Consider the following 25407-nt stretch of genomic DNA (forward strand, 5'->3'; position numbering starts at 1 on the left):
CTAGTTGGAAGGAGATGCCCCGGTTCCTGGTTCAGAATGTGATCAGAAACCGGAAGGAGCTTTAGATGTCTTTCTCAGCTTGGAGGGGAGAGGGGAGGGCCCCGGAGAGAAGGGACCCTTCTCCACAGCTAACCAGGGACCCAGGGATGGGCTCCTGAGGGAAGATAGGAACAAATTCCCAAATAGGTGCAGAAGTTTTCCCGCGGTCCTCCCACTCCCAAGGCGGGAGCCTGAAGGTCTGGGCAGTCAGTTAGCGGGCTGCGAGCCCAGGAAGCCCTCGCAGAGCCCTGGGAGAGGCAGCCTCCTGGACTGGACTCGGGGGAGGGAAACATTTCAAAGAAAACGTAGGCGCTAGAAAGAGGCCGAGAGCACCACCCCCCACCGGCGGAAGAATCAGAGGCCAATCCTTCAAGGGAAAGGCTGGGGAGCAAGCGCGTCCTGAGACCTGATTCAGGATTGGCCGAGGCGGGCCCCGCCCCGCCCCGGCCGGCCCCGCCCCGCCCCTCCGGGCCCGCCCTTCCCGGGAGCCCTTCCAAGGCCGGCCCCGCCCCGCCCCGCCCGGCTCCGCCCCGCCCCTCCGGCCTCGCCCCTCCCGGGAGCCCTTTCAAGGCCGGCCCTCCCCCCAGCCTCACAGTCCTTGGCTGTTCGCGAGCGGCAGGACGCACGAGGCCTCGGTTCCAAGGTCAGTGTGGCTGTGAAACCCGGCTTTATTGCTCCAAAACTGGGGTCATTGCTAGAGCCAGGGTAGGGGCCTTGTGAGCAGTGGACCCAGGGCTGTGGGCCGGGGTCTGGGCGATGCTCCTGTGTGAGGAATTCGTGGTAACGTTTAAGAAGAGCCGGCAGCGCGTTTGTCCTTGACTGAGCCGCCCCGCACCTAGGCCCAGGTGACCATTCCGTGGGCCACGCACGGGGGCTGGCACCCTGTCAGCACCCTGCTTGCGGTGCCTGTCTTTGGTAGTGAATCAGGACTTTTTCTTGATGGAAAAAAAAATCTAAATGCCACTGAGTTGGGGACTAACTTTCAACTTTCTTTCCCTTGTAATCTGTAGAAACTCATTAGTTTGAGGGATGGTTTCCCTCAGCAGCATCAGAAGAGATGCAGACCAGTGACTTGCGATAAACTAACTGAAAAATGGACTCCTTGAAGCCCTAGAAAGGAACTAATGACAGATTGGCCCAGGAGCTAGACCTGATTTAAACTGGTTAATATTATTGCTGGAGAACTATTTTAAAAATCTCTACCCCAATAATAAATTAATAATTAAATAACATTAAAAATAAATAATTTAAATATTTGAATAACGCAATTAAAATATTTTAAAACTATTTTAAATTTATTTAAAATTACTTAAATAAAATAATTAAAATTTAAATAAAATAATTAAAACAAATAAAATTAATAAATAATTAAAACCCAAGTAACTATTTCCACTGCCCCCACCCCCCCATCTGGAGGTAAAAATGCTACAGAGTTGGCCTACATGTGTTTCATCTCTGGCAAAGGGCTGTTGTTTGCTTGCTTGGTTGGGTTACTGTCAGCCCTGTTTTTGTCCCTTGGGTAGGTGACATCTCTGCTGGGTGTAGAGAGTGACATTCACCAGAATGAGGCAAAACCCTCTGGCCCTGCTCGGCGCTGCCCCGAGACCTTCCCGTGAGCATTGCCCTGACTCTGCGGCCCCCTCCCCCACAGGGTCAGGTGGAATCAGCAGAGGTGGCAGTCAGTGGCCTCAGGACACGGCTCCGCTCGTTCGCCTGGTGTGTTGTTTCCAGAACTGCTGCGTTTCCTGTCTGCAGCCATCCCACTGCCTCTGTGTCTGAGCTCATGTCCTTGGTCAGTTCCCCCTGTGCTCGGAAGAATATGGCCGCCCCCAGAACTTGGCAAGGGGCTTCCTGAACCTCCCAAGCCGACTCTGGGGGTTATTAGGCTATGTGAGCCCTCCACTTCCTCTTCTACTTTTGTGGGCGCCTTTTCCAACCTCCCCCCCAAACCTTTTGTAGGTTAAGGCACTGTTCCAGCAAAGGGCATGAGCACTGCATGCACCCACAAATTCTGCTAACTTCCTGATCAAATCTACCCTTTGAGAATGGGCCAGGGGCCAGGTCAGTTTTCCTAAAGGGGAGGCTGAGGAAGGTCTGGGAAGCTTGGGGTCGGGGAGAGGAGAAGGAATGGAGCGTATTGCATGTTCCAAGGCAGGAGGAGGACTGGTTCTGAGACAGACTTTGCCCCTGGCTCAGAGGCACTAGGACTCCATCTCTGCCACAGCCTAGAACAGGAGCCATTTGTCCTCCCGGAGGGGACCACATGGGATCTTGCGTCAGCATTCTGGGAGTCCCTGCTCACTGAGCCAGGAATCCCACAGGGAGCCCATCTGAAGGTGACCGCTGGAGGTCACACCCACTGCCGCCTGGGAGGCCACAGGGCTCCTTCCCTTGGGCAGGGAAGTAGGCTACCACTCCTGTACAGCATTTCAAAGAGCTAGATGGTTCCTGGCTTCCTATTTTCTTGAAAGCAACTTACCCTTGAGAGATGAGCTTGTGATGGTTGTATGTCTTCATCACCAGGAGGCCTAGGAAAGACCTCTGTTTTACACGAAGGACCACAGATTTCTCTGCTTATGACTTTCTACTTGTTAACTAGAATGGAGATGCCCAAGGGTGCCTCTTAGGGTGCCAGTACATCCGGGAGTGGTGAGGTAACTTGAATCCTTTGCTCCCTTGGAACTGGGAAAGGACAGCCATTCTCTGCTGGCCACAAGTGACATCATGAGAATTTGTTCAGAGTGTTCTGTGGAGCTAGTCCAGCCTCAAAGACGTCCTCTATTTTGGGGTCACTCTCTCTAGAGGGAAAGCTGACACGTGGTCCGACCCCTGGCCTTCCACTGCCCTCAGAGGAGCTCGAAACACAGACGCCATGTACAGCTGGACCAGAAATAACTCTAAGTCAGCAGAATGGCTGACTCCCTCCAGGTTACTCAGGACAACCAGGAGGTCAGAACTGAGGCAGTGACAGAACCCAAGGCTGGGTTCCATCCATATCCTAGGATGTGACAGAACCAGGCAAAACCAGACCCAGACTCCCAGTACTCCTGCCTGAGGCAGAGGGGTGGGGCTCTTGGTCATGATGACAGAAGAGCTTAATGTGGTGGTTCTTGTTTTTTTAGTGGAGAGGGCAGGTATATAACCAAGCACCATTGCTTTTTGGCTGTGATCTTGCACCCCATTTAGAAATCTCGCTGGCTTGCAGCCCAGCAGTTTGGCCAGATTGTAGCCCTGATGCTAAAAATCAAATCAGGAGTCATGAAGTGTTCTAAGTTAGGGAAACTGAGGCAGATGACTTCTGTGGGGTGAGAGCTAGAGACTACCTCCCTCCTCATCCCTGCAGTCCTTACTTCTGTAGGAGAGAGGGGAGAAGAGAGAAGAAAACCCCATGCCCTATCTCCTCCGAGAAAGGCAGACTGGCCCAGCATCCCCAGCCTGGCTGGCAGGCGCTTTGGGCACCTGACATCAGAGTGGGGTGGGTGAAGTGGCACCTGGCATCTCGGCCACTTCAGCAGAAGCCTGAGGACAGGAAAGAGGACAGGCTTATAATATTCTGGGACGCTGGGGGAGTCACATGCTCTCAGGTGACAAGCCCGTGTCTAGAAGCTTCTGTGGTAAATGCATTTCTATCGTCTTGGGGGCCTGACTGAAGTGATCTGTGGCTCCCAGGTCCTGAACCACAAAGGTGGTTTCTCTCCAATTGCTGATCAGTGCAGGGCTGCCTGTGAGGTGCTGTGGTTTGCAAGGAGCCTGGATCCAGGGCCACAAACAAGCCTCTAAAGGATTTGTTTCAAATCCCAGCTTTATCAAATGCTGGTCCCAAGACCTGGGGCAGGTCCCTTAACCTCTTTCTGTTTTCTCCATCTGCAAAATAATGCCTACTTGCCAGGATTGTTTTAAAGACTGAAGACAACATTTGTATGGGCCTCTTGCATGACGCATGGCTCGTGGTGGAAGTTTGGGAAATGGTAGTTAAAAAGAAAAAAAGATAGTAAGGTGTGGCCACGCAGAGATGGAGAGGACATTTCAGGTGGAAGGAAAGGCCTGGGTAAAGGGTCAGAGTCTGGAAGAAGAACTTGGGAGCCCAACTGAGGAAATCAATGTTGTGAGCCCTGACATTGGTTTTCAAAAGATGATCTGTGGATCTGAACATACATGATGGGCTCCATCTGGAATCAAGGCTTGTCCTCAGAGAGATTACAGAATAAAGCAATTAGATGAAACACTTTGAATGGTAAAACTGAAGTCAACAAACATTCAGAGAAGGGACAGACCAGTTCTGGCTAGGAAAACCAGTGGTGGTTGTGGGAAGAGAGTAATAACTGTCCCGTAGCCTTAAGGTCACTAAGGGGAAGAGACTTACATTTATTCAGCGCCTTCCGTAGCCTGTCACTTAGTCCTCACAGCAGCTCAGGGAGGGGTTTCACCATACATAATGGAGGAGTCCATTATGTAGAGGGAGTTGCTGAGGCTCAGGTAGGCAATTTGTAGGCTCCATAGACCCAGCAGGGCCTGAGAATTGCCAGTACAGCTTACATAATAGACATGTTGACAGTGCCATTCTTGCTATTCATTCAAAAGATGGAGTCTGAAAATGTGGCTGTTTAACACATTTCACAGTTGACTTTTTTTTGTTTGTTTTAAACTTAATTGTTGATCATAAAGGCAATCCATGCTGGTTTTTACAAGTGATGCAATAAAACAGAATTCTATTAAGAGAAAATAATCTGCCTACTTCAAGTCTGTGGCTCTGAAGTAATGCTTTTTGCAGTTTGATGTGTAACCTTTAATACTTTTATGTTCATACTAATATATGCAAATACATACATAGATACATCGTTGTTATAAAATTGGAGCCACTCATATTCATTACTCTGAGGTGTTTTTTTTTCTTTTTTAACCTAAGAATAGAGCATAGACATGCATCCAGGTAAAGTGGAGGCACTTTTAACTGATTCTTTCATAGCCATGGAATATTCTCTTGTCTCTTTTTGTCACATTTCATACCATCCTTCTTCCTCTGATAGACAGGTTCTTCTAGGTCTTTATGCCACTACACATAGTGCTTCACTAAATCTCGTTGTGCCTCTCTCCTTCTATGGGGCTTCCCTGGTTTCTCGGGTGGTAAAGACTCTGCCTGCAATGCAGGAGACTGGGGTTCAATCCCTGAGTCGGGAAGATCCACCTGGAGAAGGGAATGGCAGCCCATCCCAAGTGTTCTCAAACACTCTGAGGGCAGCACCTAGAGGTGACCTTGCAAGTGATACAAAGTGATAGTTACAGATGTGTGCACAGGTTTAGCCCTTCATAACTGCCAGGCCTTATTCATATTCGTTCCTAGAAGCTGCAAATATTCGGGAAGCTGGAATCCATCAAGGTTGTCTCCAGTCATGGCTTTTCCCTGGGCCTTTGGGGACCGGCAGCCACTATACATCCTGGGCAGACTTAGTCCCAGTGGACTTCAACTCTCCACATTTCAGGGAATTATCTTCTATAGATTCTCTCCAGAGCCAGATTTGGATGAGTGACAGTAGTCAAGGAGTCTGTGTCCTCATCCGGAAGATCCTGGACCGAGGCATAGAACAGGAGCTCTAGTCAGCCCTTCTTCCTCTCTTTCTTTCTGCTGTATTCCAAAGTAGATTAAATGTAGTGTGGGCTGAGTGCAGTGGCGGTTCTCCCACCTGGAGGATGTCTGGAAGGCAGCTGGCCAGAAAAGGCGATGCAGCAGGCCTCCATGGTCATCTGTTTATGCACACAGGCGTGTGGTGTCAGGGCATTGTTGCTGCTCTCACCTTTGGTGGTTTGCGTCCTGGTGCCAGTCCCAGGGCAGCTGGAGGTAAACAATAGCTCAGACTGATTAAGACCAGACCAGCTCCCTGAAACAGTATAGGTGAATGAACTGGGCCAGTTCCAGTCCCTCCCAGGGGCTCCCACAGGGCTCTGGTTCCCCTGCAAGAACACTGACGCTATGACTTGTAGTTGCCCAGGTGGGGTGCTGGTTAAGAGCAAGGACTGTGAAAACAGACCACTGGTCCTGAATCCCTGCATTGCCACTCACACACTGTGTGCTTTTGGACAAGTTATTTTACCTTTCTCTACCTCCATTTGCTTATCTATAACGTGGGGATAATAAGAACATCCTCTGTTGTGAGGATTTAATGGGGAAATAACCATAAAGCTAATGGAACCATGTGCCCAGCATGTAGTAAGTGCTATATGAGAATTTTCCCCTCAGACTATGAGCTCTGTAAAAGCTGCCACATACTAGATATCTAAATATTAATATTTATCAAACAAATAAGTAAAAAGATACCTCTCCTTAACCTTTCATCACCAAGTCTTGCCTCTCCCTCCATTGCCGCCTGCTGTGACTCCTCCTTCCATGCAGTATGTCAGTATCATTCACGGTGACCATGACCTACACTACCTGATGACCTCTGGAAGTCTGTGGTCAGTGGTGTTCCTGGAGGGTGGCAGAAGCCCTGAGGGCACACTCTCTGATTCCACTGCCCTTCAGAGATGCCCAAAATGATGCCTATATGGCTGGATGGCAATTTGGCCCCATAATTATCCTCTCTTAAGCCCTCGGTGGAAACCCTGATTGAGAAGAACCAGCCAGGATCCCTAAGAGACCGTGAGGAACCAGAGGCAGCTAGAACTGTCTGGCAGCTCCATTCCTTGGAGAGGAGAGGTTGACTCCATCCAAACATACTATGATATTGTTATTAAACCTTATAAGTAAAAACAGGATCTTCATTTAAACTCAGTACGTGTGAATTCCCTTAACTGACCTTTGGCTGTCAGTTAACCTCTCCGTTTTTAAGTTCCCTCATCTTTTTTTTAAAACTTTTTATATTAGAGTATAGCTGATTAGGTGGCTCAGTGGTAAAGGGTCACCTGCTGATGCAGGAGACACAGGAGAAGCAAGTTTGATCCTTGGATTGGGAAGATCCCCTGGAGGAGGAAATGGCAGCCATTCCAATATTCTTGTCTGGAAAATTCCATGGACAGAGGAATCTGGCGGGCTACATTCTGTGGAGTCGCAGAGTCAGACACGATTTAGTGACTGAGCATGCATACACAGAAACTAAAATATGGATATGATGACATTTCAAACATTAATATTTTGAATCAGACACCCACCCACAGATCACCTTCACAGGGAGAAGACCTTTAAAGACCACCAGTGGTTGGTGAGTTACACGTGTACACCACCCCCTCCTCTTCATCCTGACTCTGCCCCTTTGGATTTATCTTCTCAAACACGCTGATGTGAACATGTATCAGTGCTAAAGCCAACTAAGGAAAGAAAAATAAAAATCAACTATCTGAGTCAAACTTAGAAACAAATGCACTTCTTGTTAACTTAGGGAGTATGCCTTGGCTTAAATGTTGGCCCATATATGGTCTGGAAAGAGCTCAGGCAATGCTTCCCTCACTTGGGAGAGTTCTATGCTTAAATCAGAGAAGAAAAGTATTGCCTCTCTGCTTAGGAAGCAGATTGGAGAGTGTGGAAGCAGATACAACAGGTTTCAAAGATGTAAGTTAGTGTCACCTGCTGTGTACAAAAGCCAGGAAGAATGGATGTTGTTCCTTGAGGAACACTGACCTACCCTTGGAAGGAGATGGACAGCAGCCCAAAGTCTAGTAGGGAGCAAAGAACTACTACATGTGTTCAGGTGAATGTTGGGCCAGTATAAGTCCCTGGAACAACTCCAAGAAATGGCCCATTTATCTTGCCTGCTGATTACTAAAGTAATTCCTGTTGTCTTTAGGATTGAGGGGATTCTTTTTAGACATGGCACAGAGGAAAGGCTGTCTGATAATTTGATTTCCAGGGCTAACATAGGAAAATAACTCCCTAAATTTTTTTCAAGGACTTTGATGCTTTAGGTGAGATGTTCAAATTTCTCCCTAGTGTTGCTCAAAAAGGCGTTAAGTAAAGACTTCTAGGTGGCTATCCTGGAAGAATAACTGGGAACCGGGAACCGATCCCAGTTCCCAAGATGCAATCAGGTAAGAAAGTGGACTGCAGAAGGCTACTGTTAGAATTGTGTATAAAGCCATGCTGACCTCACCCTATTAGAGGAATTTATTGTCTTCAGGGTAGCCTAGGTTTTCATCCCATAACCATACTCTCAAGAGCCTCTGTGCAGCCATCCAACCCACCTATGCTTGGAGAATCCTGTAGCAGGGTCTTGATAATCTAAACACTAGGGGAAAAAATTCTACCCTTCGTTTGGGCATCACAGAGACCTGTATAATGAGAGGGTACTAAGAATTGCCTCCTCTATTGTTTTCTACTCATCAACCCATGGTAAATAGCTCCCTTATCCTGGATGATGCTGTGAATTAATATTCCATTCTGATCTCTGTGCAGTAGTAGACAGGATATCTGATTTTCGTCCTTGATGACATTATATATTTATCTTGATTTATACATGTTCTCTACTTCATCTGCATCTCATCCTGTCCATCTGTTGTCTATTTCCTACTTTCTAAAGCATGTATTTTAGTGGTTTCTTTGTTATTGATCTGCTGTTTACCTTAAATTGCCTTTTTCATTGTCAGGTTTGAAAGATACTTTGACTATATTCCCAAGTCTGGTTGATAATTATTGTCTCTTAGCCCCTTAAAGACACCATTTCTCTGTCTTCCATTATTCACTGTTGAAAAATCAGCTGATGTTTTTTCTTTATAGATGAACTGTCTTTCCTCTTTAACTTCTTTGGATATCTTTGTTTCCAATAATCTGCAGTTAACTATTATTCATGTATGTATGGATTATTTTAATTTTGCTTGGTTTATGTCATACTTCTTGAATCGTGGATTTTTGTCTTTCATCAGGCGTGGAAAATTCTCATTTCTCTTCAAATATGGCTTCTCTGTTTTCTCTATTCTCCCTTTTGAGGTCTCTGTTAGATGTGTCTTTGATCTTGTCATTCTATCCTTATATCTCTTATGTCTCATATTTTCCATTTTCTTATTTTCCTGTGCAACATTCTGGATAACTTATTATGATATATCTTCCAATTCATTTATTCTGTCTTCAGCTGTATTATTATCCATAGTTCATTCTGGTTCTCTTTCAGATCAGGTTGATCATTCTTAGTAGTCTCCTGTTGCTTGCTCACCATTGTGATTCCTTGCTTGCCCATCATTTCTTTAAACATTCTATATAGAGCTAATCTACATTCTTGTCTGAAAATTACAGTATCTTCAGTCATTGGGCTGAATTACAGTCATTGGAGGTCTAAATCTGTGGCCCTTTATTCTGTTGATTCCCTTGTGTGCTCAGTGATCTTTGAGAGCTTGTTATAGTTTGATCTTCATCTATAGGAAAGTAGGGCCTAAACTGAATATACCTTCCTCAGAGAGGATTTGAGTGTGCTTCTGCTGGGGGTACTCCTGATCTTGGACCGCTTGAGCCCCTCTCAAGGGTCCTCGTTCAGCTGGAGACTCTTAGACTCAGTTTGCCCTTTCCCTGCTGATAGCCTGATCTTAGTGTGCAAATGGACATCCACACTCAAGATAACCCAGATCTCCTGGCTTGTTACCCTGAGCTCTGACACCAGCTCACTTGGGGTGAGTGAAGTAGGAGAGTGGTCCTCAGAGACTTTGAAACTGTGCATAATGATTAGTCAAATTCATTTCACCTGCCTTCACCAATCAAGGTCGATTTAAGACTTGCATGTCCGCCATGCAGTTTCTGGCCTAAACAATAAGGTGTTTGCCTGAGTTATTGTCCAGGAACATGCACTCAGCTGTGTCTAGTTCGAGCTGAGCTGGTTAAGACCGGATAGGACCACTGACCTCCCAAATGGGCATGCATGAGTGTCCAAGCTCAGTGACCTTTTGACAGCGCAGGGCTGGAAACTCTACCCTCAGACCCTACAGAGGTAGCCTAATTACACCTGTGCTAAATGACAATTACCACACCTTTCCCACACACCCCACACACTCGATGCTTCAGAGCACCACGCTTCTTTGTTATCCCACAAATACTCCAGGCCCTTTACCTTCCGGGAGGTGAATTTCTGAGTTTTTTCTCCCATCTTCTTCTGTGACTGCCTTGTGAATAAACCCTCCTAAGGGTTGCTGCAAACCTTAGTGTCTCAGCACTTTGGCTTCCTGTGTGTTGGGCAAAATGAGCCTGGTTCGGTAACAGCTTCCTCTATCTCTCATAAGCCCAGCATGCCGTTCCGTTCAGGGTCTAGTTGTGCAGCGGCAGAGCCCAAAGAGCACCTGGTCTGTCAAGCCGCCAGATATGGAAAGCCTCCATTTTTTTTCCTTGATATCATATTGATGGAGAAAATGACATGGACTTCAAGCAGTTTGACATTCTCTACATCTAAAACTAACCAGATTTTTCCAAGCAGTGTGAGGAAGGTGGCGAAAAAAGGGAGAAAGAGAAAAACGAAACAAAACAGAGGCCAAGTCTCCTGCAGTTTTTTCTCTCCCCTGTTGATCTCTATATTATGGTTCAGGGCCATCCTGTGAGGCTGTCTGGTCCTCAGCTTCTCAGGAGTTCCCTGGTGGTCCAATGGTTAGGACTTGGTGCTTTCACTGTGGTGGCTCAGGTTCGATCCCTGGTCAGGGAACTAAGATCCTGCAAGCAATATAACACAGCCAAAAAATTCTTTTAAATATAAATATATATATATATATATATATATAAATAATCCTCAGCTTCTCTGCTTTCCAGACACTCATCCAAGAGGAAGGATGGCCAGTACCTTCTCAAAGTTGCTGACTGGCCGCAATGCCTCTCTGTTATTTGCTACCTTGGGCACCGGTGCCCTGACCACAGGGTACCTGCTGAATAAGCAGAACGTGTGTGCTGCAGCCCGGGAACAACACAGGCTATTCCCACCAAGGTAAGTCCTTTTGGCTTTAAAATGACACCAAATGCCAGCCAGAGATACGCTTTCCCCTGCTGAAACTGTCAGCAAGGGGCCCTCTTTCACTCTCTGAGGATGAGTAAATCAGATTGACTTGTGATGCACAGTGACCTGTGGTAAACTCAAGGAAGTGTAGTATCATCATTCCTGCCCAGAGCCTGAGGTCTAGTGGAATAGTAATAAAAAGACCAAACCTTGGTTGAACATGTCTGGGTGTGATGAGCACTTTACACAGAGTGTTTTATTCCTCTTAGCATCTCTCTGTGATGAAACGGAGGCTCAGAAAAATTAAGTAGTGCCTGAGTTCACACAGCTGGTGCAGCCAGATACAAATCGAGGGCCCTTGATTCCAGACCTGTGCCTCACTCTTGCTGTATTGCTTTCTGGAAAATGTGATGATAGCAGTGATTTGAAGTATCAGCTTTAAAGGGACTTGCAGAAGGGAATTAGAGAAGTGGCATGAAGACGGGGTGTTTTCTCCGCCTTGGGGACCTTACCATGGCCGAGAGGTCTCACACTGGGTAGAGCTGGAGTGCTGACTTGAAGGGATTCCATATAGGCACGGGTGGATGAAAGACATGAGGAAAACCTGAGGTGTTTCTCAGAAATACTTACTTGGCTTTTATGGGAATCAGGATCTCTGAGGAAATTGCTGGCATCCACCATGTACCTCAGGAATTCCTGAGGTCCTGAATGGTGGTCCTGAATTCCCTATTCTTTAGTCAGTACATATCCCAGGGTAAGATTGCACCCCCCATTTGATTTCTTCCTATGTATTAGTTTAACAGATATTCACTGAATGCCTGTGTCTATAGGCAGGCACTGAGCTCAACAGAGCAGATAGCCATAGAGTTTGCATCATAGAGGACAGATAAATAAATGAATTTCTGTATAGTTACACCTGCAGGGATTTTAGCTTTTCTATCACAGACCTAAGGGGTCAAAAAGTGACTGTTATAATTTACCAGAACTTCTGGGTTTTAAAAAAAACCCTGCATATGATTTCAGTTTCTTTCCTAATTATCTTCATTCTATCTCCTCTTTACATAAATGTAAGTCACAGTCTGTGGGCTCCTGCAGCCAGCATCATGAACCTCTTTAGGCAGGGCCGGGTCCGTTTCTTTGGCAATTCAGGGAACTATTTTTTAAAATCCAGCTTACTTGAATCATGACCTAGCCAGTTTCCCTCTGCCCACTGGCTGAAGAGAGCCTGGTGGAAGGATGGTCAGAAACAAAGCTCTTGTATAGGCCTCTTCCCCCACCCCGCCCGGGGCTGCTCACTGAACGCCTCTCTCCTCGGACAGCGCAGACTATCCTGACCTGCGCAAACACAACAACTGTATGGCCGAGTGCCTCACGCCGGCCATCTATGCCAAGCTCCGCAACAAGGTGACGCCCAACGGCTACACCCTGGACCAGTGTATCCAGACCGGAGTGGACAACCCCGGCCACCCCTTCATAAAGACCGTGGGCATGGTGGCTGGTGACGAGGAGTCCTATGAGGTAAACTCGCAGCTGCCAGTTCCACGATGTGTGTGTTGGGTGGGTGTTTTGGCTTCCGTCTGTGGAGCTGCTTTCTCAGAACAGGTTCCCATAAAGGGAAGCCAGCTTCAGCAGAACACCTGCAGTGCTTTCTGGAACAACGAGGTCTATTCTTCCCAGGGACAAGGCTTCCTTTGCAACTGCTCTAGTATCCCTCCCCGTAGAGGAATGAGTCGCGTGACTCAGCTCTCTGAGCTCGTCAAGGGGGTGAACTGGTACAAAAAAAATAAAATATTTTAATTTTTTGTTTCATTGTATCGGTGATATGTATTCACCAGTGAGGCTTTAGGAGATGATATGTTTGTGGCTGAATTTTATTGAGGGGAGAGGATGGTTCCATGGGTGTTCAGTTTGGGAATTACTGATGATACAGTCCACTGTAGTCTTAGTGAATCACTAAGTCTCTTGGGGTTTCCCAGGTGGCGCTAGTGGTAAAGAACCTGCCTGCCAGTACTGGAGACGTAAGAGACAGGGGTTGGATCCCTGGAACAGGAAGGTCCCCTGGAGGAGGCTATGGCAACCCACTCCAGTATTCTTGCCTGGAGAATCCCATGGACAGAGGAGCCTGGCGGGCTACAGTCCATGGGGTCACAAAGAGTCAGACACAACTGAAGTGACTTAGCATGCACACACACAACTCTCCTGAAGAAATCCCATGATCCGCATCCTCATTCTTGGGGCAGAAGCCCAGGATGGTCCCCTGTTCTGGAGCTCAGCCACTAGTGCAGGTTCTATGTCATGGCAAATACCTCCAGCCCATCTCCCTCAGGTCTGTCCCCTTTGCACCTTCTGTTGCAGGGAGCTGAAGGCAGTTCCTTGGGAAGGCAGCCATCAGGGGGAGGGAGGGGACCATCTTAAATAGGCTAGATGGGCAGCTAACTCAAGAGCAGCAGTGCCAGCTCTGGGCTCCCAGAGTCCCAGACTGGCGCTGCCTCCTGGACTGACATCCAACAGCTCCCAGAGGCTGCAGGGTGCTCTGTTTGACTTCTCTTATCCTTATTTTACCTAAAGGATGTTCCTGGAAGTTTATGATTTTTTTTAAAAGTAGATTCTGCTCGAGTTAGTTTGGGCGGGAAGGTCCTCAAAGGGTAAGAGGTCCCTGCTTTGCCTTAACTGCTGCTGTGCACTTTTCTTTCTATGCAGCTACTTTTCTACAAATTTATTGTGTTACTTAAACTCTAGAACCCGTTTTGACCACAAAACTGCTTAGCTTCTAATCTAGAAGCTTCTTTTATCGTTCAAATTCTTAAACACAAAATTTTCTTGCTTCATCTGACGGTAGTGAACTTGGCAGAGTCACTAGGGAAGAGATCACCATGACAGGGATCTGTATCTCTGCCCTCACCCAAGGGGCAGTGTGCCTGAGAGAGGTTTCCTCTGGCATTTGCCTGCTACTACTACTAGACTACCTGGGTGGCTCAGTGGTAAAGAATCCACTTGCAATTCAAGAGACACAGGTTCAATCTCTGATCTGGGAAGATCTCCCAGAAGAGGGCATGGCAACCCACTCCAATATTCTTGCTGGAAATCCCAATGGACAGGGGAGCTTGGCAGGAAACAGCCCATGGGTTCCAAAGAGTCAGACACGATTTAGTGACTGAACAACAACAACTGCTACTACTACTATTATTATGATTAGCCATCAATCCAGTCTCACACCTATTTCCTGCATGGTTGAGCTGAGAATTTCAGAGAAGGAGGGCATCACCTTTGGCTTGGACCTTAAGATAAAAAGGAGCAAATGATGAACCAATTAAAGCAGATGGACAAAGGCCTTGGTCCTTTCCCTAGGAAAAGTTCTTCTTCCCTCCCGCAGGTGTTTGCCGACCTTTTTGACCCTGTCATCAAGCTGAGGCACAATGGCTATGACCCCAGGGTGATGAAGCACCCCACGGATCTGGATGCATCCAAGGTAGGCTCCAGCCACCTCTGTACCCTCCCATGAAGCTAGCGGTCCAGAACCCAAGGTGAGGAGCACGAGAGAGAAGGGCCCTGGATCCAGCTGCCCTTGAAAGCTCTGTGATGGCCTTCCCACGCCATGCTCCCTGGAGGGCCCCTGCGACCATCAGGAAATTGCCAAAGTCAGTTTTTCTTGCCTCCTACCACCAGGGTAGTGGTGGTCACTGGAAACCTTCAGCCTTTCCTGAAACAATTCCTTTTTTCACCCCAAATCTAGCTGGGGTAAAGGACTTCAGAGGGCACCCGCTAAAGTAGCTCCTCCTTTGACTTCTAATACCCCTGCCCCCGGAGTGGAAGGATGACTCCAGCATGCACACGTGCTCTGTGCCCGGGGGCCCCCTGGTTGGCGGGGTGGAGGCCACTGTGGCCGCGGCCCCGCAGTGACCTCCCGCTCTGCTCGGCAGATCACCCAGGGGCAGTTCGACGAGCGCTACGTGCTGTCGTCTCGGGTGCGCACAGGCCGCAGCATCCGCGGACTGAGTCTGCCGCCCGCCTGCAGCCGGGCCGAGCGGAGGGAGGTGGAGAACGTGGCCATCACGGCCCTGGAGGGCCTCAAGGGGGACCTGGCCGGCCGCTACTACAAGCTGTCCGAGATGACGGAGCAGGACCAGCAGCGGCTCATCGATGTGAGTAGCCCCTGAACCACCCGGGCTGCCAAGCGCGGGGCGTGCCAAGAGGGCCCGGGGCGGCGGCTGTGTGGCCTCCCGGGAGCCCAGGACCCTGGCCTGGTTGGGAGCTTGCTGGGGTTTCAACTCGGTCAGTCTAAGGCAGAAGGAGCAGGCCTTAAAAGTTTAGGTCAAAAGTGGAGATGGTCTCCAAATGAAATTTGCAGAGGAAGCCATGTGGTGGGCTGGGATTGGTGGGTGGGGGTGGATGGAGGATCCCCTGGCTTGTTGATAAATGGCAACAACTGGACGTGCAAAATCCTGCCTGTGTCTCCATGGCCACACTCAAATCCAGAAAGCCCAGAACATCTGGAAGGGGAATCATCCAGGTGGAAGGCCTGCCCCCAAACCTGCCTCACACCAGAGCCCACCTCTGAGATTCCTGCTGCCTCCGCAGGCTCTCCATGGCTTCGGTCTCACACTAGGGGAGACAAAACCCAAGTCCCTTTTTTTCCCCCTGGCATTTTCACAAGGAACTTTAAACTCCAAAGAAAAGCAGAGACAGATTTTCTGTAATTTCAGAAGATGTAATACCACAAAAGATGCCCCATTTCCAAACGAGACGGGCCAACTGTATGGTCTAGAGGCCTCAGTCTCCTGGTTCTCTTCACTTGCCCTGTTACAGAACAGCTCCTTTTTGGCCTCAAGTAGCTTCTTCTGGGGGAGAAGGCAATGGCACCCCACTCCAGTACTCTTGCCTGGAAAATCCCATGGACAGAGGAGCCTGGTGGGCTACAGTCCATGGGGTCGCTAAGAGTCGGACACGACTGAGCGACTTCACTTTCACTTTTCCCTTTCATGCACTGGAGAAGGAAATGGCAACCCACTCCAGTATTCTTGCCTGGAGAATCCTAGGGACGGCAGAGCCTGGTGGGCTGCCGTTTATGGGGTCACACAGAGTCGGACACGACTGAAGCGACTTAGCAGCAGCAGCAGCAGAAGCTTTTTCTGGTTTCCAGCTTAAAGGCCATGCTGTTTCCTGGGCAATAACAGTCCCTAAATTTTTCCCAGTTCTTCCACTTAGAGACTGTAGAAGGACTCCCCTTCCCGTGTCCTCATGATTTCTGACTTCAGTGTGATCATATTGGAATATATGGTATCCACATTCATATTCTGTGTCCACATGAGCAAGAAAAATGCCAGTCTCTGGACACTGATTTTGATCTGTGGCATGGTATATTGTAGTTAGAGGCATACTTGGGAGTCATACAGGTCTAGGTTTGCATCTAGATTTTGCCATTTCCTAGCTGTGTGATAGGTTGTTTTATCTGAGCCTCAGTTTTCTTTTCCTATCACATAGAATGATTACATTTACTTCAGAGTGTTGTTGCGAAGATTAAAGGAAATAAAAGTACATAGCAGAGCCTGGCACCAAGTGAGCATTAGGTGAATGGTGACTATTTTTATTTACAGATCATTATTTTACATCTTGAGTAGTTTGTAATGAAAAGGATAATAAGTAAACCTACAACATTAGAAACATGGAGAATGCAGCTGTGTGGAACACTTCTCGGGACAGCACCCCTCGGTCACTGCCCACTCTGCCATTGCATGGGGTTGGTGCTGGCTGGATAGACACGCTCCATAGTGATTAAGGATTTCCGTCTGGGTTAAGCCAGTGGTTTTCAACCTTAGCTATACACTAGAAAATACCAATGTCCAGGCCACACCCAATAACAAGAATCTCTGAGAGATGGGAACTGGGCATTAGAGTTTTTTAAGCTCTCTGATTATTACAGTGAGCAGCCAACACCGAGAAGCACTGCCTGAGAGACCTCAGCCATTATTAGTGAGTTGGAAACTGACCGCCTGGCACTTGCCATCGTGTCTGATCTCATCAGTGTCTTCTTTTTGCTTTGTCCCTTTTGGCCTGCAGGACCACTTTCTATTTGATAAGCCAGTATCCCCTTTACTCACTTGTGCTGGGATGGCCCGTGACTGGCCAGACGCCAGGGGAATCTGGTATGGACTTAGCATTTTCACATTTGCAGTGTGTGCAGTGTTCTTCAGATCACTGCTTGTCCTAACCTGAAGTTGCTGTGACCTGCACTTGACAGCATGCCTGGCTTGAGCTAAATGGAGAAGATAGAGTACTTAGAAATTGGTGTGTGTGTGTGTGAAATATATAAGTATAGTGATGTTTCCAAGATGTGCAGGAATGCTAGCTAGTTTGCAAGAATTACACATGAAAAAAAATTGTTAGAAAAAAATAGCTTCATATTATTTGACTTTAGAGAATCTGTTTCATGCCATTAAAACAGAAAAGCAAAAAATGAAAAATAAATATTGAGGATTTAAGCAAAATCCTACAAGGAAGAGTGGCTATGAGTGTACACATATCTTGGCCAAAAGTCCTCAGACCACTTTGATTCTTGTTCCTTGGTAGGTTATTATGGCACTACCAGAAGGACCCCAGATCAAAGTGCTGGGGAGCAGCTGCTCAGTGTGGGTACATAGGCAGGATCTATACAGCAAACATATATGAAATCTGTATCCCAAACATGTTGAGCTGCAGGTAAAATCTTTTATTAAGTGCCATATGATTTTGGTTGAACCTTTTAGGAGACAGAACTTTGTTAGCAACAAAGCTGAACGTTATCATGGCTGAATTATTGTCATCCTAGCCTGAGGAATGAAGGAGGTTATGTTCTCGTTGGGCAAAAACATGACCTGAGGGTGGAGTTGGTGTTACTCTTCATTCTGTCAGGGTAACATTATTTTGCAATACTTGTGCATGCACAATGAAGAAATTAGGACCATCTAAGGCAATGAATGAGTAAGGTGAAATGAAGCAATCAAGCTACAGAGGTAATGGGAATTTTCATGTGTTGAAACAAATGTAATTAACACTCAACACCGTATTTCTCACTTCATTAGGCATAATTATGACAAGACATTTCTCATCTGGATTAATGAGGAAGACCACACCAGGGTAATCTCTATGGAGAAAGGAGGCAATATGAAAAGAGTATTTGAGCGATTCTGTCGTGGACTAAAAGAGGTAAGATGTCATCAGAGAATTCTGAATAGTTACTAAAATAAAATCTATTTATTTTTCATTGTTGAAAAAAAGTTCTGTGGTGACTTCCAAGACAGGGTTAATTTTTTCTAGGGATCGTGGCACTCTTTTGGGGTGCGGCTTCCAGCAAGCTCCCATGCTTCCTGCCCCAATGCAGGATGGTTTAGAGAAGTCTGTGAATCGTTAGCTATTTTCTGATTTCTTTAACAGAGCTCTTGGCTGTTCTAAGCATAAAAACAGTATAGGATGCATCTATGTTCATCTGTAACCAGTCAATCCTAAAGGAAATCAACCCCGAATAGTCATTGGAAGGACCGATGCTGAAGCTCCAATACTTTGACTACCTGATGCAAAGAGCCTACTCATTGGAAAAGACCCTGATGCTGGGAATGATTGAGGGCAGGAGAAGAAGGGGGTGACAGAAGATGAGATGGTTAGATGGCATCATTGACACAATGAACATGAATCTGAGCAGGCTCCAGGAGAAGCCTACTCATTGGAAAAGACCCTGATGCTGGGAATAATTGAGGGCAGGAGGAGAAGAGGGTGACAGATGATGAGATGGTTGGATGGCATCATCGACACAATGAACATGAATCTGAGCAGGCTCCAGGAGAAGCCTACTCATTGGAAAAGACCCTGATGCTGGGAATAATTGAGGGCAGGAGGAGAAGAGGGTGACAGATGATGAGATGGTTGGATGGCATCATCGACACAATGAACATGAATCTGAGCAGGCTGCAGGAGATATTGAAGAACAGGGAAGCCTGGCGTGCTGCAGTCCATGGGGTTGAAGAGTCGGACACGACTTAGTGATTAAACAACAAAAACAACATGACCACAGCCTTACTTGCTGAGAATTACTATATCTTCCTACAGTGCTCATATGAAAAAATAATAGCCACTGACATGTATTGTTTAGTATGTGCTAGGTACTGTGTTCAGTGCTTTACATGGTTCATCTCATTTAATTGGACCATTCTGATACTGTGATAGAAAAATTCTAATTTTCTATTAAAGAAGTACTATAGAATGAAGGATTGAAATGTTACCATTTGCAGCAACATGGACTTGGAGGGCATTATACTAAGTGAAATATCACAGAAAAGACAAATACTGTTATGATCTCACTTGTATATGGAATCTAAAAAATACAACTAGCTAGTGAATAAAACAAAAAAAGCAGTAGACTTAGAGCTTTAGAGAACAAACTGGTGGTTACCAGTGGGGAGGGGGGAGGAGTAATAGAAGGGTAGGAAGAAAAAAAGGTTATTTTTTTTTTCCCTTAAAACATGTATCCCAAACATGTTGAGCTGCAGGTAAAACCTTTTATTAAGTGCCATATGATTTTGGTTGAATCTATTAGGAGACAGAACACTCTTGTTAGCAGCAAAGCTGAAAGTTATCATGGCTGAATTTTTGTCATCCTAGCCTGAGGAATGAGGGAGGTTGAGAATAAAAAAAAAAAAGGTGAGGCTATATGAAATCATGTGTGTGAAACTTTTGAAAATTGTAAAGCAGTATAGAATTGAAAGAATCTTTGATTCAATAAAAAAAAGATTGGGCTTCCCTGGTGGCTCAGTGGTAAAGAATCTGCCTGCCAGTGCAGGAGACACGAGTTTGATCCCTGATCCGGGAAGATCCCACATGCCAAGGGGCAACAAAGCCCGTGTGCCACAACTATTGAGCCTGTGCTCCAGAGCCTGGGAGCTGCAACTAATGAGCTCACGTGCTGCAACTATGGAAGCCGAAGTGCCCTAGAGCCTGTGCTCTGCTACAAAAGAAGCCACCGCAGTGAGAAGCCCACATACCGCAACTAGAGCATAGCCCCTCACTCACCACAGCTAGAGAAAAGCCCTTGCAGCAATGAAGACCCACAAAAAATAAATAAAATTATTAAAAGGATTAAAAATTAAAAAAAAGAACAGCAGTTAGTTTTACTTTTTCCTTTCCAAATATAGAAGTAGTACTATAAATTTACCTAAGTTTTATTCATGGCGAACATACAGTACGCACACCTCTCCCTGGTGCTGGGGGCGTGCTGAGTGAATGGCTCTCTGAGAACTTCATCATTTGTTCCCTGTTGTAGGTGGAACGCTTAATCCAAGAGCGAGGCTGGGAGTTCATGTGGAATGAGCGCCTGGGATACATTCTAACCTGCCCTTCGAACCTTGGCACGGGACTACGAGCTGGTGTGCACGTCAGGATCCCAAAGCTCAGCAAGGTACTGTCATGTAGCCTGTGGTCCTGTTGGGTTCCACCAGGATGCACTCACCTGGGGCTGCCTTGCGGAGGGGAAAACGTCCCGTCTCATTCCTCAAGGTTTACTTTCTGCACCGATGAAAGAAAATGACGAGAAAAGGTTGTCTGCTTGAAAAAACTCTTGTGTCCATAGGATGAGAGGTTAAGGGGCTGTAAGAATGGGATGTGACTTCAGCAAGTTTAAATCCTCCTTCATATCACAAGTCGAGATGGACAGGCAGGCTTCTCTGCTCCCTGGCCAGCCTTCCATCTCCTTCTCTCTTCCAGTTCAGAGGTTCTCAGGCTTGAACCTGCAGCAGAAGCACCCTGGAGGGTTGTGAAAACCCAGAATACAGAATTTGCGTTTCTCACAAGTTTCCGGGTAATGCCGATGCTGTTGGTCAGGGAACTACACTTGAAGCACCACTGTCTTAAGGCATGGTCACAGTCAGGCCTCATGTTCTAGTTTGTGGGAAGGGGAGAGAGCATGCCAGTGTGTTCATGTGAAGATCTAAGTTCTAGGCCTGGCAGTGGCACCTGTCACTTCTGCTTGTTCCATTAGCAAGAACCTAGACAGTTGTTACTTCCTCAGCTCACTTGTTAAGATAGGAAAATGGATTCTGTTGGGCATCTGGGGGTTTCTCTGTCATAGCACACCAAGTGAATCAAATACTTTAAAACAAATTTAGAAAATGTGATTTTGGCCCCCCCCCAAAAAAGTATGATAATATTATTCAAAATTCCAATTCTAAGAAAATTATTTCATGTGACTTAATGTCTTGATTTTAATTATATCAGTAACAACTGTTTTACAAATGAACAATAAACTCACCAAATGGTATCTAGATGTCAAAATAGGGGTATAGAAGTTAATAACAGCTCTGCTACCTTCTAGCTGTGTTCTACTTTTAGGCAAGTTAATTTCACTGAGACTTAGTTTCCTCATCTGTGAAATAGGGGTAAAAGTAATACCTTCTTCATGGGATTATTGTAAGTTTTAAAAGTTCTAGCACAGGGCCCTGGTACATAGTAAGCATATGTTTGTGTTTGTGCGTGGGTGCTCAGTCGCTTCATTTGCGTCTGACTCTGCAACCCTATGGACTGTAGCCGCCAGGCTTCTCTTGTCCTTTGGATTCTCCAGGCAAGAATACTGGAGTGGGTTGCCATGCTCTCCTCCAGGGGATCATCCCGACCCAGGGATCAAACCCGCATCTCCTGCAGTGCAGGCGGATTATTTACCCATTGAGCCACCTGGGAAGCCCAAATATATGCTTACTAAATATGAACTGTTATTACTTCTCATTTTACGTCTTTTCTACGTGTGCCAAGGATGATGAATCAGTTTTGCCTCTTATGACACCAAGTATTCTCCTTTGTCCCAGGATCCACGATTTTCTAAGATCCTGGAGAACCTGAGACTCCAGAAGCGGGGCACAGGTGGTGTGGACACTGCAGCGGTAGCAGACGTGTATGACATTTCCAACACAGATCGAATTGGCCGATCAGAGGTAACATCTCTCTCACTTGCCAAAAATGAGCTAACAAAATCAGCCTAAGAGGAAAAGAAGTGACCTCAACAGCCCTTCCTTATTTGCAAAATTCGAGACCTCCTCTAGGCCCATTGAGTCCTGAGTCATGTTAGCATTTCATTCTGTAGCACTTGTCCTCCATGGGAAAGCACTGCATAAAGGTAAGAACCATGGGATCTGAGAATGTATAGACAAGCGAAGGAATTGACAGTGGGACCGCTGTCATCCACCTGCCCCCAGAGCTGTTCCTGCAATTGTGAGTGGCAGGAGCTCTGTTATGCTAAAGGACAGCAGTCTTTTATCACTGTGAAGTCAGAGAACACATGTGCTCTCTCTCTGAGTGGAGTGAAATAGTGGATTTTTCTCTTGCTTCTGAATTTCCTTTGATGAAGGTCACATACTATCATCTTCACTTGGGCATTTTTAGCTACTTGATAGTTTGTAAAATTTTGTATTTAGGGCTCAAGATAGCAAATAAGGTATGTACCAGATATGTGTAAGGTTGTGCTCAGCAGATGGCCCTTAGAATTCTGTGAATATAAAGGGTGAATGAGATTCATGAACTATAGGTAGGCCTGGAGTGACGCGTGAGAAAAAGCACAAAGAGCACACATAATGAACATGCAGCAGAATCCTAAGCAAATCCTGATCTCAGTAATTCCTCCCAGTTGATTTCATTGAACATATTGGGTGTGCGTGCTCAGTCACTTTCAGTCATGTCCAACTCTTTGTGACCCTATGGACTGTAGCCCACAGGCTCCTCTGTCCATGGGATTCTCCAGGCAAGAATACTGGAATGGGTTGCCATTTCCTTCTCCAGAGGGTCTTCCCAACTCAGGGATAGAACCCATGTCTCTTATATCTCCTTCACTGGCAGGAGGGTTCTTTACCACTAGTGCCACCTGGGAATCCCTGAACATATTGTGCCCATCCTTAATTTAAAAGGCTTTTATATAGCTTAGTGGCATCACTGACTCAATGGACATAAGTTTGAGCAACTCTATAAGATAGTAAGGGGCAGGGAAGCCTGGTGTGCTGCAGCCTGTGGGGTTGCAGAGCGTTGGACATGACTTAGCAACTGAACAATAACAACATACAACTCAATAACTCAGTGGCTGGTTGTTACACCCATGGATCATTGGTGCTGTTTCTTCTTTCTTGCCATCTTTTGCGTATTTCATTGCTAGTTGGTATTCCTACCAGCAAACTGAGGGAAGGAAAGGAGAAAACAAAACGATGAAATGAGCCTGCGTGCTACCAGCTCTGGTAAAGTACTTGAGGAAGAAGTAGCTATAAATACCACACCTTCTGCAATTAGTTAAATAACGTATGGTGTGGTGAATAAAGAAAATCTGGGCTCTAGCCCTGTAGGCCTCTAATATTAAAACTTGATTTTAATTACTGGAAAGCTTGGTGGTCATCATTAAAAAAAACCCTATGATTTAGTAAGTGATCATTTATAGGAAGTAGAAAAATTCCCAAAAGTGTTAAAAAAAAAAATCCACTTATTTAACCTAATAACCCTGATAACCATTGTGAACATTATTCTAAATTGCCTTCCATTCTTCAATTATTAAAAAAATTTTCTTTACTAAATTTAGTATTGTTACATATATTTGATATTAAACATCTTCTTCCCAATGTATTATAACATGAGCATTTTTCTACAATATTAAATATTCCTCAAAACATATCTATTTAATGTCTCCCTGATTATTTGATATTATGTTTGACCATCTCTATGTTTAACTCAGATCACAACTATGATTATTTAGTTAGGATATATGTCTAGAAAGGGAATTCTTGGGTTAAATATGAGAGTTGCTTACTTATGACCAACTTCCTACCAGAAGATTTATACCAAGAGAGTTCCACTGGCAGTGAATGACCCCTCACCACATCCTCATCAACAATGGAATGGGTCAGTTGGGTAAGCAGAAAAAAATGAGTTGTTTTTTTTTTTTTAATTAGTAATGACTAGCTTTTTGACCCAACCCTTTCTTAGAGCTTCCATTTTCTTCCACATGAAAAGAAGTGGGAAGGACACTAGACTCCATCAGGCCTAAAATATGTTCAGCTGTAACATCTCCTCCATTGTTGCTGGGCATTCTTGAGTTATACCATGTATTTTAGTGATGTCTGGAACTAAATAGTAATTATTTACTATCTTAGTTGGGTTTCTTTAGGAGCAGGGCAAGAAATTTTTTTGAGAGGTGATTCCCAGGGGAAAAATCATAGGTAAATGTACTCTGGTTTAAGAAAACCAGTTGTTTGTAAATGAAAGTTCTAACTTATTTTAAGCAGGGATTTTTTTTTTAAGTATATCTTAATGTAATTCACATAGTTTCCTTAAGTAACAAACTAGCCCGGTACAGTGCAAACATTCTTTAACTGCCAAACATTTGAGTTGAAATATTGTTCAGAAAGCCATTCACTGTGTAAATGATAATATCTGAACTGTATGTTTAGTGCTCAGGTAGCTTAGTGGCAAGTCAATTTAGATCTGGGTCAGAGAACATCACAAGGGTGTCACTGTGTAGATATACTTTAAGACAAACTGTCATTTTTTAGCAGAGATTGATGGGGAAGAAATGTCTGAAATGCAGACTAAATGGTTTTCATATTTTTTAAAAGTTCTCACACACAAAGTGGTAACCTTATCTTAATGAGAAAGGTCGAGAGAAACCCTGTAATATCTCTGCTAGCTATCAGATACCTCTCCTCCCACAAAACTTTAGGGCAACAATGAGAAGAAATTGTTATACAGTCCATCTAACGGGGTAGGTTCTCGAGTGTCCCAGTATTGTTCCTTTGGATCAAAGCCTTGCCTGTGTCTTCTGTACAAATTAATCTTTCATCTCTTTCACTGTCAAAGGTCGAGCTTGTTCAGATAGTCATCGACGGAGTCAATTACCTGGTGGATTGTGAAAAGAAGCTGGAGAGAGGCCAGGATATTAAGGTGCCACCTCCTCTACCTCAGTTTGGCAGGAAGTGAACTTTCCTTTCCATGATTTATAAATAATCTGTCTGCTGGTATGACAGACATAAAGAAATTTCTACTCTGAGAGTTTTTGTAGACTTGGAAAAATATAAAAGTTATAGGTCCTGTCTATCTTTACAATAAAACTCTCCTTATTATCTTTGGTGTGTTTTCCTGATTTTTTTATTTTTTTTGATGCTATTAAGATGGGTAAACACATCCAATTACAAGTAGCAGGCAGTAAAAATATTTTAGGCAATGATAAATCTCATATTTATAAGACAACTTCTCACAAATCTAAAAACCCTCCAACTATCTAGATGCTAACCCTTCAGCAAATCCCTACAGACACCGTTGGAAAACGAGGAACTAATGTAATCACTTTTCTGGTAAGTAGAGTGAGAGGAGATTCATTTTTCTTGAAATAAAGACTATATAGATGAGGACAAATAGAGGCTCTTTATGCAGAGGTTGCTGTAGCAAGGGAGTCAGCCACCATTGCCTACTTAAATTTGGCAAAAACTCAAAGGCA

The 25407-nt window shown here is 45.5% G+C and overlaps 1 protein-coding gene across 2 annotated transcripts; it reads left to right on the plus strand.

The window, feature by feature from the left end:
* The first annotated feature begins 630 nt into the window (after positions 1-630).
* CKMT2 (creatine kinase, mitochondrial 2) lies at positions 631-25033 on the plus strand. 2 transcript variants are annotated; one of them, XM_081503829.1, is made up of 10 exons: positions 631-686; positions 10745-10916; positions 12245-12443; positions 14299-14394; positions 14846-15067; positions 16983-17068; positions 17984-18107; positions 20215-20349; positions 21749-21874; positions 24771-25033. In XM_081503829.1, exons 2-10 carry the CDS (start codon positions 10765-10767, stop codon positions 24888-24890), a joined length of 1260 nt encoding a protein of 419 aa, XP_081359955.1. In that variant the 5' UTR covers positions 631-686; positions 10745-10764; the 3' UTR covers positions 24891-25033. The 2 variants fall into 2 exon arrangements, with proteins under 2 accessions (XP_081359955.1, XP_081359954.1); XM_081503828.1 differs by having other exon boundaries at positions 631-682.
* The last annotated feature ends 374 nt before the right edge of the window (positions 25034-25407 follow it).

This window comes from Giraffa tippelskirchi, chromosome 6, assembly GCF_054371585.1.
Source record: "Giraffa tippelskirchi isolate mGirTip1 chromosome 6, T2T-mGirTip1v1.2.pri, whole genome shotgun sequence".
In the NCBI taxonomy this organism is placed as follows: Eukaryota; Metazoa; Chordata; class Mammalia; order Artiodactyla; family Giraffidae; genus Giraffa; species Giraffa tippelskirchi.

What these genes read in the sequence shown, in the direction of transcription:
- CKMT2 (XM_081503829.1), top strand. Translation starts at nt 10,765, where the DNA reads ATGGCCAGTACCTTCTCAAAGTTGCTGACTGGCCGCAATGCCTCTCTG. An exon ending in TCTGTCGTGGACTAAAAGAG is followed by an intron (nt 18,108 to 20,214) that starts GTAAGATGTCAT and finishes TCCCTGTTGTAG; the next exon opens with GTGGAACGCTTAATCCAAGA. An exon ending in GGATCCCAAAGCTCAGCAAG is followed by an intron (nt 20,350 to 21,748) that starts GTACTGTCATGT and finishes CCTTTGTCCCAG; the next exon opens with GATCCACGATTTTCTAAGAT.